Source organism: Cryptomeria japonica, chromosome 10 (genome assembly GCF_030272615.1).
Source record: "Cryptomeria japonica chromosome 10, Sugi_1.0, whole genome shotgun sequence".
In the NCBI taxonomy this organism is placed as follows: domain Eukaryota; kingdom Viridiplantae; phylum Streptophyta; class Pinopsida; order Cupressales; family Cupressaceae; genus Cryptomeria; species Cryptomeria japonica.
The window spans coordinates 345,376,789-345,394,182 of NC_081414.1; the positions used below are offsets into that span (position 1 = coordinate 345,376,789).

Sequence of the window (17,394 nt, forward strand, 5' to 3'; positions counted from 1 at the left end):
ATCTAAAGCCTTCAATCAAACCATGATGAAGCTAATTATCTCAATTTTATCATCAAGGGATATTGTGATACACCCATTTAGTTAGATAATCCAGAATAGTATTTACTTTTTATTGCAATGTTGAAAACGCAATTTTGAAAAACTTTCTTTCATAAACTAGACCTCTTCCACTATTCTATTGAAATACCAATTAAGATCCTTCTTTAAAGCATTGATCATGATAAGATAATCTTCCTTCTATCCCTTTATTCTTGTCACAAAGTTTTGACAACACCCAAGTCAATCATGAAAAATTCCCATTCTACTTTATTATTCATCTTTGAATTTAAAAAAAGAGACATCATACACAAATGAACCCTTACTATTTCAGATTTAAGAACCTCCACCAGATTTCTCTAGATATTACTTTACTTTCTATTGACAAATTGACAATTGAATGGAGAAAATGAACCCTTATTATTTCAGATTTAAGAACCTCCGCCAGATTTCTCTAGATATTACTTTACTTTCTATTGACAAATTGACAATTGAATGGAGAAGTTTATACTATGGTTGCACTAATTATATAGGAACATGAAAATTGAATTGATTATTTTTATTACACATGAGATATTTAACTCCAGATATATGTAAACAAGATGAGGAAGTTACCTCGAAGGCCTGAAAATGAAACCTTACTCATGGTTCGAACAGCATTTAAAGTTGTACTATTAAGTATTAAATTATTAAATTTATATATGATTCACTTTCTTTTCTATGAAGTTATATTGCCCCTTTGCATTGGATTTTGTTTTTAGTTTGAGAAATATTCAGTACAAATTTGAGTAATAGTAGTCACAAGTAAATTAGAGTTCAGTGATATATAACTAGGTCTTCTTGATCTTAGAAATAATCTTAGTATTTAACTGTTTTTTAGTCCCCTTATAAGCATTTGCATAGCCACCATGAACAATTTCCAATAAAAAAAAGTTGCCTATGCTTTTCGAACTTATTGCTCTGAATGCAATTTGACTAGAAGCTTGCCTTGTCAACGAGTGCAAAGATAAAGAAAATCAACAGAGAATTGAAATACATGGTAGAACCTTTTTAATACTGTGAAGAATTGATTTGAAAGCATAACACTAAGATCACTACAGTTGAGACAAAACTTAGAAATCTGACAGTCATCTTAAACTAATATTGTGTCATTGGAAAAATAACATGAAATAATCAACTTAATAATTATAAGATTCATAAACACAAGCTGCACTGTGTATAGTCTTCACTACGAGAACTACTAATTCTTTTAGGCTTATTTCTCAGGACTATATTTACATTGAAGAAATAATTTTAACGTCGAAAGCAACAATATGCAAAAATACTCCAACAAGTAATTTCTTCCTTTTGGTTTGCAAGATCATTGGGTTCGCTCAAAATCCTTTCTTTTTCAATGGTTGCTTCCTCTTTTAATAGCAAGGGCTCATTTAGCTGCTTGGAATTCTTCTCTTTCTTCCTGTGGGCTACTTCTTTGTGATAAAGAGCATCATCCTTCATCTTAACTGCATCTTCCTTCAATCTCAAAACTTCAGCTAGTAATTGTCTTTTCACTTTTGCTTCTTGGTTGGTAAGGTAATTGTGTTCCCTCAAAATCCTTTCTTTTTCATTAGTTGCTTCCTCTTTTAATCTCATGGCCTCATCTAGCTGTCTGGCAAGCTTTTCTTTTTCCCTGCAGGCTGCTTCTTTTTGATAAAGAGCATCATCTCTTTGTTTCACCAATTTATTCATTTCCTTGAGTTCCCAGTCATATACTGACACTTTGTAGTAGTTTAAAGAAGCCTCAATATTTGCATTTGCAGATTCAGCATTCTTTCTGGCTTTTCTTTCAAATTCAAGCTCCAAAAAACTCTCATCTCTTTTCTTAACTGCATCTTCCTTCAATCTCAAAGCTTCAGCTAGTAATTGTCTGTTCACTTTTGCTTCTTGGTTGGTAAGGTAATTGTGTTCCCTCAAAATCCTTTCTTTTTCATTAGTTGCTTCCTCTTTTAATCTCATGGCCTCATCTAGCTGTCTGGCAAGCTTTTCTTTTTCCCTGCAGGCTGCTTCTTTTTGATAAAGAGCGTCATCTCTTTGTCTTCCTAGTTGATTCATTTTATCGCGTTCCAACTCCAACTCATATTCTAACGCTTTGTAGTGGTAAAGAGAGCCATCAGATTCAGCATCCTCTCTGGCTTTCCTCTCAAATTCAAGCTCCAAAATAGTCACATCTTTTTGCTTAGTAGCATGTTCTTTCAATCTTAAAGCTTCAGCTAATTGTTTGGTAATATTTGCCTTTCCTCGCAATGCTTCATCTTTTTGCCTTCTAAATTTATCTCTTTCCTTTAATGCTTTATCTGCAACTGTCCTCAACTCATTAAATGAAAACTCCAAATTTGTTTTCTCAGTTTCAGCTGCCTTTCTGTTTTGCCTTTCAGTTTCAAGCTCCAAAATAGCTGCTTTAAGGCTCTTTGGATGACTTTGTGAAGAAATTTTGGGCAACATAGTAGGCGAGGTCATGAATTCCCTGTAAGCAGAATGCATTTGGCCATTAAAGCTGGGGATGCCAAAGGAGAGATTCTGTATATGAGGGAAAACACACAGTAGCAATTGCATGCAAACCAAAAGAAAAAATACCGAGCTTGACATGGGAATAATTTTACCTTAGGACGAACATGTAAGTCCGACACTCTCCCAAGAAGAAAGTCTCACCAATGTTGGGTCCAGCTCCTCTTCTATTAGTGTAGCCAGGATAATCTGCCTTGTCAAAGTTCACCGATTCTTTTAGAATCAAACCACAATTTTCTGCTTGCTCCACTAGCTTCCACTTGTCATAAGGATCTTTTTCTTTGTGTGTAACATGGATTTCTCCCATTTTGTTAAGCATGGTTAGCCCGTTCTTGAAGAACATCTGCAACAGATGACGGTGTTTTCTGTGCAACAAACAAATTTCAACTGTTGGTAACTGATGCGAATCAGCCAGTTTGTAAAATGTGTTTTTAGTTTAGATGTCTCTTTATTTGTGATGCAGTGAATTGTTATTTTAGAAGTTACAATATTGTTTCTATATTAAAGTAAATAAAATTTGAATAAATAAAAGATAATATTATGTTAAAAATTCAATTTCTGTTTTTTATTGTAATTTTAAATCTACAAAATGATATCAAAGTAGAAGATTGAGAAGAATTGAAGATTGCAGAAGCTTGAGATCTGAAAGAGATCAGAGCAGGTTGCTGAAGAGCAAGAAGATTGTGGGCACCAGGTTGTGTGAGTAAGAAGCAATTGCAGTGAGAAAAAAGAATTGAATGGAGGAATAGAATCACAGATAAAAAATGAGGCTGTTACATGCTTTTCAAAAAGCTGCAAGGTTGAAAAAATATGCATCTCTGAGTAATCACCTAGTTAAATGTGTAGGGTAGTTGCATGTTAGTACAAACTACTGCATGTTGTTAAAATAAGAATCATATGACTCAAGGAAGCCATGCAAAGAGAAATTGTTGATTGAAGGCTTTCATGTAGATCGAAGTAGTCAAATAAACGTCATTGAAAAAGGTATCATTTCTTTTAATGGGAAAGATAGATGAAGAAAAAAGGGAAAAACATGCTAACGAAAGCTGTTTAACAAATTTTAAAAAACACATGCAAACTGGCCGATTCTCATTAGTTACCAACATACTCCTTGATTTAGGGAGGACTCATAATACGATCTCAAGGCATACAAAATTAAATATTCGCAACTGCCCACTAATACATTTGGACTAGATTTCCGATTGAGGTTTCCGATGGAGAAAGTATATTGTGATCAAATTTGAATTTTTTTTTTTTACAAATGCTCAAATTCGTCATAATTCCGACGACAATTTACCATTTGGTTTCGATGAAGAAGGCATTAGCAATGAAAATTTTCTTTTTTTCAAAAAAGTGCTTGAGTTCGTCGTAATTCTGACGACAACGGCCATTACTTAAAAAAAAAAAAAGAGGGCAATTCATTTCTGCATTGCAATCCCGCATAGGTGTCCGTGGCGACTTCAACCCCCAACAAGATCAAACCCACGTCGAAGGCATTTGTGCATTGTTTGCAATCCTGCGCAGGAGGTAGATTCTTCACCTTAATTTCATGTTGCAAAAAATATACCATTCAAGATATTCTACAACTTTTGCTTGCTTTTATACATGCTAGCTATGCCTGCATTCTTGTGGGATATTGACTGATTGTGGAAGCAACTCTTGGAGTATGAGAGAATCCTTTTTTATGCAAAAGATGTTAGGAAACGAGACATGTGGTGGTTAATTGCCCTAGTTTTTAATGCAAATTGGTCAATCTTGTATTCATATTGATTATCCAATCTCAGGCCGGATGGCTCCTAGTCAAAGGTGTGGTTCCCTAAATGCGTAATACCCTGTAGGAATCCACTCCTCGTAAAACCATAGAACTGTGATTGAGGAGTGAGCATTCAATTTTGTCGCAGCAATCCCTTCCTCTCGTATACGTGTTGATTGATCACTATTGTACAAGCTAATATATAGGGCGGTGTCTGCCTCTGGCTGCTGAATCAATGGAGATCAAACCAACGCGCAAGAAAACAATGGGAATGAATATTATTCAAGTGATTTGCAACCTTCATTCAGTGTTGTTCGGGCAAGCCTTTCTTTCTCTTGCCAGCCAGCCTAACACACCCGACCCAGAAGCCCTAGGGAGATACAATTGTGTTCGGTTCAGCACAATCCTAACCTAGAAGGGGTGGACTGAAAATCTCCAACCACACAACTTATCACTTTGTAATTAACATATGGTATAAAGCTAGTCTATATGACCCCCAAACCATTTTCTTACTGTCTCGGGTTACCCTAGTTTAGGGTATTGCAAGTTTTTACTAAATCTTCTCTATTTTAGGGTATTGGCAACTATCTCTCCTTTTGCATAGTTTTAGGTGGCATACAAATTCAATGCCTTCTTTGGCTTCCTTGCGGCCTCAACCTCAACGATCATCTTTTGCAAACTTACTTTCTTCAATACTCTCTTCTTTATCCTTTCAAAGTTGAATTGTAGCCACTCGGGAACATCTAGATTCTCATCACTTTGGATGGACGGGTTCATGGTAGTTACAACCTACTTTGGCCTTTGTTCTTCATCTTGTTGTTTGTGCACCTAAGTTTGAAATTTTGGAGGAGTCGTCTTGGGGGTGGGGGCCTAGATAGATCCTCTTTTTCTTGTTCTCCATGCTTCTTTGACTCCATATTCTAAGTTCCTTCTGACTTATATTTCATTTTCATGAGTCAACATATAGTTCTTAATTCAGTTATAGGCTAGTATCTTGTGTGTTGATTGTACCTCTTAGTTTGATAAGGTTTTGGGTGGAATTTAATCTCTTATTTTGAGGAAAAAGTTTCCCTATAAATGTAATTTCAAAATTCATTTTGAGGGTCTAATAATTGATTATTTAAGGTCCAAGTTTAGTAACACTCATTAGTGTGTTTTCTTTCAAAAGACATTCAACAATAGGTTGTAGATTGAATACTTGTGCTTTGCTAGTATCTTTTGAAGAATTAATGGAAATGAAGTTCATAGTTTGCAACGGTATTGGTAGTCTTTTTTGATTGCTTGGTATTCTTTTATTTCTTTCATTTTCCTTAGTCCTGAATTAATATTTACATTTATGAAACATCTTCTTTGTTATAATCAATTTGTGCATCTTTCGTGGTGATTGAGGTTAATAAGGAACATGTGAATGAATAGTACTAGTTGTTCTAGAGCTTTCCTTGGTCTCATTTTCATGTTAGAATTGGCAATTGTGGCATGATAAATTATTTACATACAAGGTTATTTCTAGATTTTGTTGATAATGTGGATTTAGGTAATACTGATGATTCATTTTCTCATAGCCTTGTTCTATCTTTTGCAATTTATTTTAACCTTTTAGCTTAGGCAAATTGAGAAATTGGCATTTCAACTTGATTAGTGACATTTTCCCCTTGAACAACTTGATTAGGAAATGATAAATTCTAAAGGTAAGCTAACTTAACTCAAGGGACTAAGATGGTATCCTACCATGAAAGATGATAGTTCTAAGCAAAAGACTACCTAGTGATATGAAAGTTGATGCAAGATAGTAAGGACAACAAGGAAATTTATTTTGAACTTTGATAAGATTGAATCTTTGGGTGGAAGTTTGAATGGATTGATAGCGAAAAGGCATGTTGATGTAGAGAATCCAATAAACTCAACCAACAAGGGAGATATTTCTCCCAACTCACCTATTCAATTAGGTGTCAACCCTTCACTTACTCTCACAAGACCCCTCACAAGGCCACAAGTTACTCAAAACGATTCAATACCCCAAAACACACCCATACTCACCAACCCTCACCCAACCATTGAATCACACTCAAATAGGACAAATAAACATGTCTAAGTCACAATCCAACTCTCCAACATTCAATCACCATCAACACCCTCAACCCTTATTCACACAAATCCTCCTTCAACTAGGTCTTCTAATCCCCCATGGTACTCAACTCACAAAATGTACTAGATATCCAAAAACCAATGTACTTTCGGATACTCTTACAAGAACCACTTAACATATACCACCATGGGTCTTTACCCTCCCAACCACCCAAAGGTCAAAGGAAGATTAACTGCTGCAACACTAGGTTTTTGTGACAGTATCAAGCACTTAGGATAGTCCGTCCTTTTATGACAATATCAAGATCAGATCGATACTGGACTGGGTAATAACGGAACCGCCAACAATGTATTTCTCATCTCAAATAATAAAGAGAATATAGGGTTGCATCTATGAAGAAAAAAATTGTTGGAAAAGACTATTTCCACCTACTTGGCCACTGGAGTGGTTTTTGAGGTGTATTCAAAGCTTTTACTCCTTTTGTTGCATTTTCACTTGAAATATGGTTGAATTGGCTTTGTAAGCTCCTAGATACTTGGTACATATCCTAATTGAGTTAAAAGAGTCTCAAGACTACCCTATAGTCATGCTCTACCTTATCCAACTATTCAATTAGCTTCCCAAACTTATAGGACATATGGTTTTATTCCTTACTTTGAGTTGAAATTGCCTTCCAGGGTTAGATATAACTAAAATAAGCCATTCCTTCAACTACTTCAAAAATCGTCAAAAAGAATTCATACTACTATCTACATGTGTTTCTATCCTTAAGAAGTCTAATCTATGCAAGTGAAAAAACACCTAAGAGGTCATAGCTACTCCTTTTGACTTGGTAGTATTCATGGTTTTTCTTTGTCTATTTAACTTCATTCCTTGCATCTTACCCACTATCTTGTAGCATACTTTGTTTTCTTTTTTAGTGAATTGCTTTTAGTGGACTATTGTGCATCTTTAAAATCATTTGACAACTTCAGGAAATGGTTTTCCTTCTTTATTACTTGACTATATCATTTAATATGCATGGATGGTATTATCGTTTAATTTTCAAGATGGACCTTATATGGATGGTCCTTGCACCTTTTCAAATTGAAATTTTGCAAAAGTCCAAATTTGGAGAGGAAATTCCTACTATTTGTGAATCCAACATTCATCTTTCAAATTTTAGGTCCAATTTCCCTGAATAAGGGTTCCCAAGACCCTAGTCCTATAAAAATGAGCCATGAGGAACATCATGAATAAGGGAATGAACCAAATTTATGGAAACATTGTCAAACCTAAGTACAATTAGGCATAAATAAGGCACAACCACTTAAATTGAGTCCAAACTTAGTGTAAATTTTTAAAGAGATACAACTTATGATGCAATATTTAGCCCCCTCTTAGCAAGATTATGAAATTATGCTCATTTACTCTTTGAAAAATATGGAGAAACCAAATATTCTTTCACCAAGATATTGAAGATTCAAGATGTCTACAAGTTTGGAAAGGGGGTAGCTCCCAAGACTTATGATATTGTCAATCTACAATATTGAGATAAAAGGGAAATACAAAGTGAGTAATCTGAGTAACATTGGTAATACACATGAAGCATGCAAAACACAAAGTTATGACATTTAGAACAAGTAAGATTCATATATTCTCACTAGGAACCATATCAAAAAGACACGACATAGATCTAGGACTAGTAAGATCCTTATATAGTTACTAGGAGTTATGTCAGAGACACATAAAAGCATGATACCCAAGTTAGTAAGATCCTCTAATACTTAGTCATAGATCGCATTCTAACAACAAATAGACTCCTAGTTGTGAAAGTTTGAGGTCCATTGGGAAAAAAGTTGTCATATTGCCATGACAACTTTTGCATTTCTTGTAGAAACTTCTTAAAAATATGGTTGGAAAGTTAGTTTATGGTGGTTTGAGGTTGCAACACACTTGGATGGGAATAAATAGGCCTTTGGCATGCCATCCAAGAGTTTTTCTTAATGAAATTGGGGTTTTATGTGCATTTTTTCATGCTATGTATCATATCATGCTTGATGATAGACCTTTTTGCATGCTATGTATCATATCAGGGAATAATTTGGTGGGAAGACCAAGTGATTGGTATTTTGAAGTGGTTGATGATAGAGAGAGGGGTGAGGGGACCCTATGCAACCTTCGGAAGGGTTTGTCGATCAAAACCAAATGAAATAGATTAAATTTCTATGACTGTCCTAACGGTATTGATTGTCATAGTCATAGTTTTACTACTGATATTATTTTTGTTTTGACAGAGTTGTGTTTGTAAACCCAAGTGTGGACATGTAATGGAGTCATGAGATGTCTTAAGACTACATCAATATTTAACAACAACATAGTGTGTAGGCACCTAAAATATGAAAGGACTACATATTGAAAGGCACGTGTGATGATGCCATGAAAGGTCTGATATCCCTATGTATCAGACTAAGAAAACCAGTGAAAGACAAAAAAAAATGCATTGAGAAGGAAAAGGGTTGAATTGCCTAATGTTTGTTGTTGAAGCGATGTGTCGGGACCCTGCCAAGTCAAATACCTTGTTGTAGTTTCAAAGGGTGGAAAAAGAATAAGCATTTTATTTATCGTCCTAATAGACCATCCACCATAACAATTATTACCAATATTGATGTGTGCGTTGCAAACAAAGTTCTACAGGAAGGCTCTTTCTATTGTAATACCAAGTGAGTGTTCATAGACCTTCTGTAGGGTCCTCCTAGCCTAGAGTTAGGAGTTCAAAGCCTACATACATTGATTTGGCCTTGTGGCCATCAATGAGTACTCACCCAATAGGACAAGTCTTGAGATTGATAATTTTGGAAGTGTGGCATTGTTGAGAGCCAACACTTATGTGTGAACCCCGTCTTCACGTATTATGATTAGTTTCCATGATACTTGACCCTATACTCATGGTGTTGGGTCAATTCATATTAGTGTGTTTTGTTGAAGAAACATGATGTGTGAAATTTGATGTAGAGGCAAGGGTAGAACTCAGTATTTCATATTAAGACAGCAACCACATTGATTAGGCAAGTCAGATAAGGTCTCTCCAATGTTAAGGATACTGAATTCACATTAGACACTCATGAATTACCCCAATTAGACAATAGTCAACTTAATATATTATACAAGGATTGCATACCACAAAGCCATTAGATATGCTTTGAGATGAAAAAGAAGAGTTAAATGGTTTTGGTTCAATAATGATAATTTCTATTTTAAAGTAATTTAATTTGGTATATTATACTGAAACGTGATTTCATAACTAACATTTCAACTTCTATATAACTAGTTCTATAGCCCAATTTTCTTGCCTGTGAAGAAAGACCATGTCAGACAATATCAACGAACAAGAAAAGAAGGAGACAATTGCTAGATTGTGGTCTAACTTGAAAAGAAAAGGTGATGGAAAATGTTATTGTTCGTGCAAAATTTGTAAGGGGTTAAATACTAGAAGACTTCTAATCAAAATAATGAAGAAACATTGTAGGTTGCATGGTCACATTGAAGGTGGACATAATTATCATCCATTGGTAAGTTTTTCATTATATCGTTTTAACAATTTATATACGTAATAAATCACGTGATGATGAGATCATGGTCATGGTTTATTTATGTTTATCAATTTTATATAGGTCGAGCAGCCCGGAGCACATGGTATGGATCAACACAACCGAGAGAATATGGTTTTCAAAGTGGATGAACATGGAGGTGTGAATATCGAAGCTGAAGATAATGATCCCATGGAAGATGACAATCATGAGCCAGAAAACACAATCGAAGATTATGGTACAAATACATTGATCCATTACACATTTAGTACTTGCACAGCTGATCATGATGATGAAGATGACCTTGATGTTGTTGATGATGTCCCTCTACTTGAGAAGGCATTTGAGGCCCTTTACGAAGGCTCACATACAACTCTTCTCTTCACTGTATTGTTGTTGGTGAACTTGAAGGTTATGAATGGTTTATCCAACATAACAATGTCACATATGTTAAGGTATGTCATATATGTCATAATAAACTATGAATCATGTTGTACCATTAATATTCTTTATATTAACAAATTATATTTTTTTGTTGTAGATTGATAGGTGAGTTTTTCTTACCACCATCAAATATTCTACCTCGCTCATACCGAGAATTATCTGTTGTTATGAAAGATATTGGAATGGAGTATCAAGCAATAGATGCTTGTCCCAATGATCATATTATATATCACAAACAACATGAATTTTGAACTGAGTGCCTTGAATGTCATATAAGTAGATATCGAACAGATCAAATAACAAAAAGGGTTCCTCGCAAGGTTCTTCGCTATATTCTCATTATTTCACATATGCAACGATTATTCAAGTGCACTAGCTTGGCACAATTTATGGATTACCATGCACGCAATAGAAGTCGAGATGAGATTATTCAAATGCCTGCGGATGGTTCAGCATTTATGAACATAGAGGAAAAGTGGCCACACTTTAAAGAAGAACCTCGTAATCTCAGGCTTTCATTGGCAGCGGACGATGTCAATCCATTTGGAGAGATGAGATCTATTTACTCAGAGTGGCCTATTTTTGTTATCAACAATAACATTCCTCCATGAATGTCAATAAAGAGGGAGCACATAATGTTGGCAATGATTGTTCCAAGTATTTTATCATTTAAATATAGTCATCTAAATTTAATTATAAATATTGTAGTAAAATGGTCATAATAATTATGTAATGTTTTTGTTCATTCGATTAGGTAAGTACCAAGTTAAAGATATAAATGTATATATCGAGCCTCTTATCGACGAGTTGCTGGAGTTATGGAATGGTGTCACTATGTATGACGTCTCTAGACCAATAAGACAAAGACAATTTCAATTCCATGCGATGCTTCTATGGACAATACACGATGCCCCAGGGCTAACACATTTTTGTGGTATGTTATAGTGTTTAAGTTGTGCATGAACATTATAATTCAAAAAATTATCATATTTAATCCAATTATACATTATCTTGTAGGTCTTCAAACAAAGGGAAAATTTGCATGTCCTATTTGTGTTCCACAGACGAAATCTCGTCATTCAAAAATTTTAGGAAAGCAGGTGTTTAATGAGTATAGGCACTTTCTCCACAAAAAACATAAGTATCGAAATACTGAAAAACATATTTTCAATGGGAAAGAAGAGAATACATCAAAGCCACGAAGAATGACACCTCACCTATGGAAGTTGGAATATAATAGAATTAATCATCAAGGTAATGCCATTCCATCTATTGGTTTGTCATAAAACATCTTTTCTATTTTGTTTTGTTTACTGATGATGTGATTGATGATCATGAAGATCGTGAAGGCATAAATGACCACCTTCCTAAGCGACTAAAAAGTTATCCCCGACAATTTAGTAGGTTTCCCTACTACGAGTAGTTACAAATTGTTCATTTGTTTGATAGTATGCATATTGGAAAGAATATAATAGAGACAGTATGGAAAATCTTGGATGGAAGGCGTGACAAAGAAAAAATTGTCAAAATATGTAGTAACATTCAGAATTCCTATCATGCAATGATAAATGTCATTCAATCAAATAGCCATGGAGACCAGATTAATATAAGTGAGCTTCCTTGGTTATTAACGGACCAGTAAAGCAATGCTATAAAATAAGTCATATGAAAAATTTGATTTCCCACAGGATTTGTTGCGAACATAAACAATCTCATATCAAAGAAAAGTGAATTTGAGCCAGGGATGAAAACACATGATTGGCAAACCTTCATTAAGGGAATTCATGTTCTTGTGTTTTTAGTATGTATTTAAGTAGTGCACGTACGTGTACTTTTCATTGTATTATGTTACAAAAAAATGAAAAGATAATTTTATAATTGTTGTAGTACGTTCTACCTCTATCTCTCCCAGACGACTTCGACAATAATGTCAAGCAAGTCATATATGATCTTGGAAAACACATGAGGTAAGTAGTGATATTTGTTCAGTTTGTTGTATAGATATTATATTTGCTATTTGTTTTACTTGTTAAGTAATATATTTTTTTGCATCTTGAATATCTTGTAGGTGGTTGTCATGTAATCCATAAAGACGATATAAAATATTGGAAGAGAAAAATTCCTCATTTAATGTGTGAAATGCAAAAGTGTCTACCTCCAGCTTTTCTCAATGCACAAGAACACTACCTCATACACCAACTTGAGGAGATTGAATTGTGTGGACCTGTACACACTAGGTAAATGTGGATGATTGAGAGGCACTTGAAATTTTTGAAGGCTTTGGTTCGACAAAGAGCACATCCTGAGGGTTCTATGGTGGAGGGATATATGGTATACCATACTATTGTGTACATTTCTGAATATCTTCCTAAGTTTGCAGCAAAGATCCACGTGGATTGCATTTGGGATCCCAACCCCATTAACAAATTCGAAGGGGAGTACTTGACGGGGAAAGGTAGACTGAGAAAAGTGAGAGGTAATTATAAGATGTTATTGTAGTTAATTAGTTCTTAATCTTCAAAATAAATCGATTGTAAGATGTCTATTTATTTTTTGTACAGTTGGTCGAGATTGGGATGCACTACATTTGTATATTGCAAATAATATTGATTGGATGATGGTATGGATTAAGCATTGTCAACATTCTGAATGCACATTAACATGGGAAAGTGTGGCTTCATTGGTTAAAGAAGCTCATCGTAATGGAGATTCCAATGTTACGCAAAGGGAAATTGATTTAGCATATGGTTTAAGAGATAAACAGGTATGTATAAATTTATTAATCACCCATATGTTTATCAACTCACAATGCAATAAATTTTACATGTCTGACATATCGCAGGTCAAACACCACAACGCTATGTGTTGCAATGGTCATAAATTTTGCATAAAAAATTTGGATGACATGTAGAAAACTTATGATTCTAGCATCACTGCAATCTTTGAGGTGACAAATATTTCATAGAGAAATGACATACATCCTCAACAGTCTCAAAATCGATACTATGACATTTTGGATAATATACTTGAGTGTGACTTTAATTCCTTCAAATTAGTTTTGTTCGTCATCAAATGGTACATGCTACGATTGAATAAAAATGATCCTGATAGAACTGTTATTGAACATGATAATGGTTTTACAATGCTAAATACAAGGTCATTTGAACTAGTTGGGGATGAGCCCTATGTTCTTCCAAGACAATGTGAGCAAGTATTTTACTCAGAGGTTCCACATAAACTGGGTTGGTCATTTGTTGTTAGACATGATCCAAGAGGAAGGCCGATAAATTATAATGTGATGGAAGAAGAAGATACCGAAGAAGTAGAAGATGAAGTGGATGATAATCACGATCGACAGTTTCTCAATGATGATGAAGAAGAACAAGAACAAGAAGAAGAAGAAGAAGATGATGATGATGATGATGATGATGATGATGATGATGATGATGATGATGATGAGGATGAGGATGATGAGGAGGATGATGAGGATGAGGATGAGGATGAGGATGATGATGATGATGATGATGATGCTAATGTTGATGTTGATGCTGATGCTGATGCTGATGCTGATGCTAATGGTGCTGGTGGTGATGATGATGGTGAAGATGTTGATGGTGATGATGATGATGATGATGATGATGATGATGATGACCTTGATGTATATTATCTATTTAATATTGATTTCTTGATAGAATTTTTTTACATAATTAATTCATTATGTTTTGAATTCTAATGCCATTACATAATTAATTCATTATGTTTTGAATTCTAATGCCATTACATAATTAATTCATGATGCACCTTTTAATATGGAGATGGAGATAGGGAGAGTGACTATTTATGTGACATTTTTTAAACTGTGTTTATTTATGGAAATTGGATTGTTTATTAGCTATGTGATGGATGTTGATTTAAAATACATATGTGATGGATTACATGTTTATGATGATGCATGTGACATTTTTTGAACTTTGTGTTTATTTATAGAATGTGGATTGTTTATTACCTATGTGATGCATGGTGATTTATGATACATATGTGATGGATTACATGTTTATGATGACACATATGTGATGCTAATTGTGATGCTCAATTATATATATGATGACACATCATGTGATGCAATTGATGCTTATGATACGTATGTATTTATTGTTTATCAACTTACAAATGTATTAATGCTTATGATTCTCAATTGATGGTGTTGATTTTAGGTATAGTCCTTGTGTGATGGTGTCCACCTTGGTGGAAATAGGTCATTGACTACAGACATCATCAACCATTTAGTTGAGGATCCTACATAGTCTACATAAAGTAAAGGTAAGGAATTAAAAAATTTGCAATGATTTTGATGACAACATCTTTTTATTATTTAATACTCTTTTTGTCTACAAAGTTCATGTTGTTCATGTTGTGTACTATGTAAGTTTTAGCTAACATAAGATAATTGAATTACATTGTATAGGACCTTGAACCCCTTTGACGAGGATCCTGCACAGTCTCATGGATGGACAGGTATAACTAGTCAATACATCCTATAGAAACAGTTTATTTTTAAAAAATTACTTGGAAAACAAACTTCCACAGCTATTCAAACCTTGACATTAGCAGCAAATCTAATACAGTTATCAGCACTTGAGGCCCCAGTTGGACTTATTCCAATTTTAATCCCAAAATCAACTTTAGGGCTGACTTCTTCATCAACATTACCCTCATTTGCAAAAGTTCTCTCTCATTACCAATTAACTCTCTCATTTCATGGAGTGCGGGTACCCCCAAATAGGTATTTGTTAGATCTATCTTCGTGGAGTGAGGAAAATGCAGGAACAGAAAATGAAAGTGACACATGTAGTAGGTCTACAATAGGGAGATCAACAAGAGGTCAAAAGATTAGAAGAAAATTCAATAAACGCATGAAATTTTTCCTTGCTCAAGGGGGGTCATGTTCTTATGATGATGAGACCAAAGGCAGCATTGAGGTACCACTGAGGTACAAACATCTATAGAAACAATGGGTGCCCAAGGAAATTCCTCCAATAAACATCAATTTTTGTGTTAACGATAGGATATATCGCATAGCACCTTCATCGTTACATGGTTTAGGCTTATTTTCCATGGACGGCGTAAAGGTCTATTACAATAGAGTTGTTGAATTGGTGGAGTTTGTTGGACCTTGTTACAATTACAATAATTGGATGCAGATTGTTAAATATAAAAAAAGTATGCATAGGTATGCACTATCAGCAAATTATATACAACAGAAAGATAATGATCAAAGTAAATGAGTGGTTGTATACATTGATGGTCGGCCAAAAGCAACAGGGAATATTGCAGGTTTTATAAATAGTACGTGACCTGGGTCAACTAATAAACAACCCAATTGCATATTTGAGGCACGCGAGGGAAATCATGTATTTGTATGTGCGATAAAATCAATAAGTGCAGGCGAAGAGCTTCTAATCAATTACAGTTTGAATCGTATAGATACAAACAAAGTTCGTATCATGGGGGTGGCACGTACTATATACCATTTAAATTAACCAACCTCCAATTAATGAATCCGATATACCATTTTATTATGAATTTTTTTTGCTAAGTCTATTGGTTTAATTTCGCTAACGTTTTTTATATTTTTTCTTTGTCATGGGGTGACATGGATCCATCACATATCGCAGAGAGGGATGTAGCTTGCGACACTTCTACCGAGTAGGTAAACCTCATTGTAATTGTACAAATTAGATAGAAGCAAACTGTTACATTATTATGTTCTTTTTTTTAGTGATTTATACTAATTTTGTAATTGTTAATGATATTCTTGACACAGACGGATGTTCGGGGAAAGGGAAAGGGAGTTGCAGTACCTGAGCACCTTTCTAGGGAAGTGGAATCATTAGGGTTAAGCGATGATGACCTTGAAGATTCCACACACCTTATGAAATTCTTTAAAATGCCTCTTAGAAAAATTAGAAAAGTGATTGTTGCTTTGGCAGTCGTGCATCCTATTACTGATGAGATACGTGAGAGGGTGGAATTATTGCTTTGGACAACAGAAAACTTGCAAGTAAGCAGTAATGAAAGCTTTAATTATAACAAAAGTTCAAAAATGGTTTATATTTTATTCTCTTTTGTGTCATTAACTAAAATATGTACCTATTGTTTTTACAGCAATTTATCTGCCCTCATGAAAGTCGTTCCCACGATCAGGCTGTTGCAGGATCTTCAGGTGATGACGATTTTCTTATATTATCGCTTGCTTGGCTTATCACTCTGAGTACCCAAAACACATCATACTTGATGTAGTCACATAAATATGTCCAGATTAATTAAATGAATATTTGCTATTTATTTGATTAAAAATCCACTAGCCATCAGTTAATTAAATTAATATTTAATTAATTCATCTTCAAAATATTCTCCTATTAACTAAATAAATTATTCAATTTATTTTAATTAATTCATTTAACCAAACTCACAATCAATTAAATGAATAAATCCTATTTATTTCATTTAACCCTTTTCCTCTTTTAAATAAATTAAATAAAACATTTATTTAAATCATTTATTCCCCCCCACTTGCATTTTCCTACAAATGCAACTTGCACTTATTTATTGAAATAAATGAATTTTATTTTAATTAAAAAACCTATTTTCCCTCACCCACCAAACCCACTTGCAATCCTAACCCCCTTCTAGATTCTTCTAAGCCCTTCCTAATTAACCTAATCCATCCCCTAATTATTGTCACATTCCTAAGCAACTTGGAGTCACTTCTCAAAGACCTCAAAGTCTTTGAAAATCATTTATTGCTTTGTGTGTTCAACAATTTAACCTTCAAAGTCTTCCAAACCACTAATGGCTCTTACATGACCATTTATGGATCTTACATAACCATTTATGGTTAATTCAACTTGCACTCATGTGTATCCTCAAACATTTATTGCTTTGACCATGGGTATCCCTTT

The 17,394-nt window shown here is 34.4% G+C and overlaps 1 protein-coding gene across 2 annotated transcripts in view; it reads right to left on the reverse strand.

Annotated features, from left to right (window-relative positions):
* Positions 1-1,196: 1,196 nt before the first annotated feature.
* LOC131050913 (uncharacterized) overlaps positions 1,197-17,394 on the reverse strand; it is a 51,880-nt gene continuing 35,682 nt past the window's right edge. For both annotated transcript variants that reach the window (XM_057985229.2, XM_057985228.2), the window contains exons 4-5: positions 2,676-2,945; positions 1,197-2,539 (exon numbers count right to left, since the gene is read on the reverse strand). In XM_057985229.2, the coding sequence (XP_057841212.2) occupies positions 1,330-2,539; positions 2,676-2,945 (1,480 nt within the window). In that variant the 3' untranslated portion in view covers positions 1,197-1,329. The remainder of the gene's footprint in view (positions 2,540-2,675; positions 2,946-17,394) is intronic.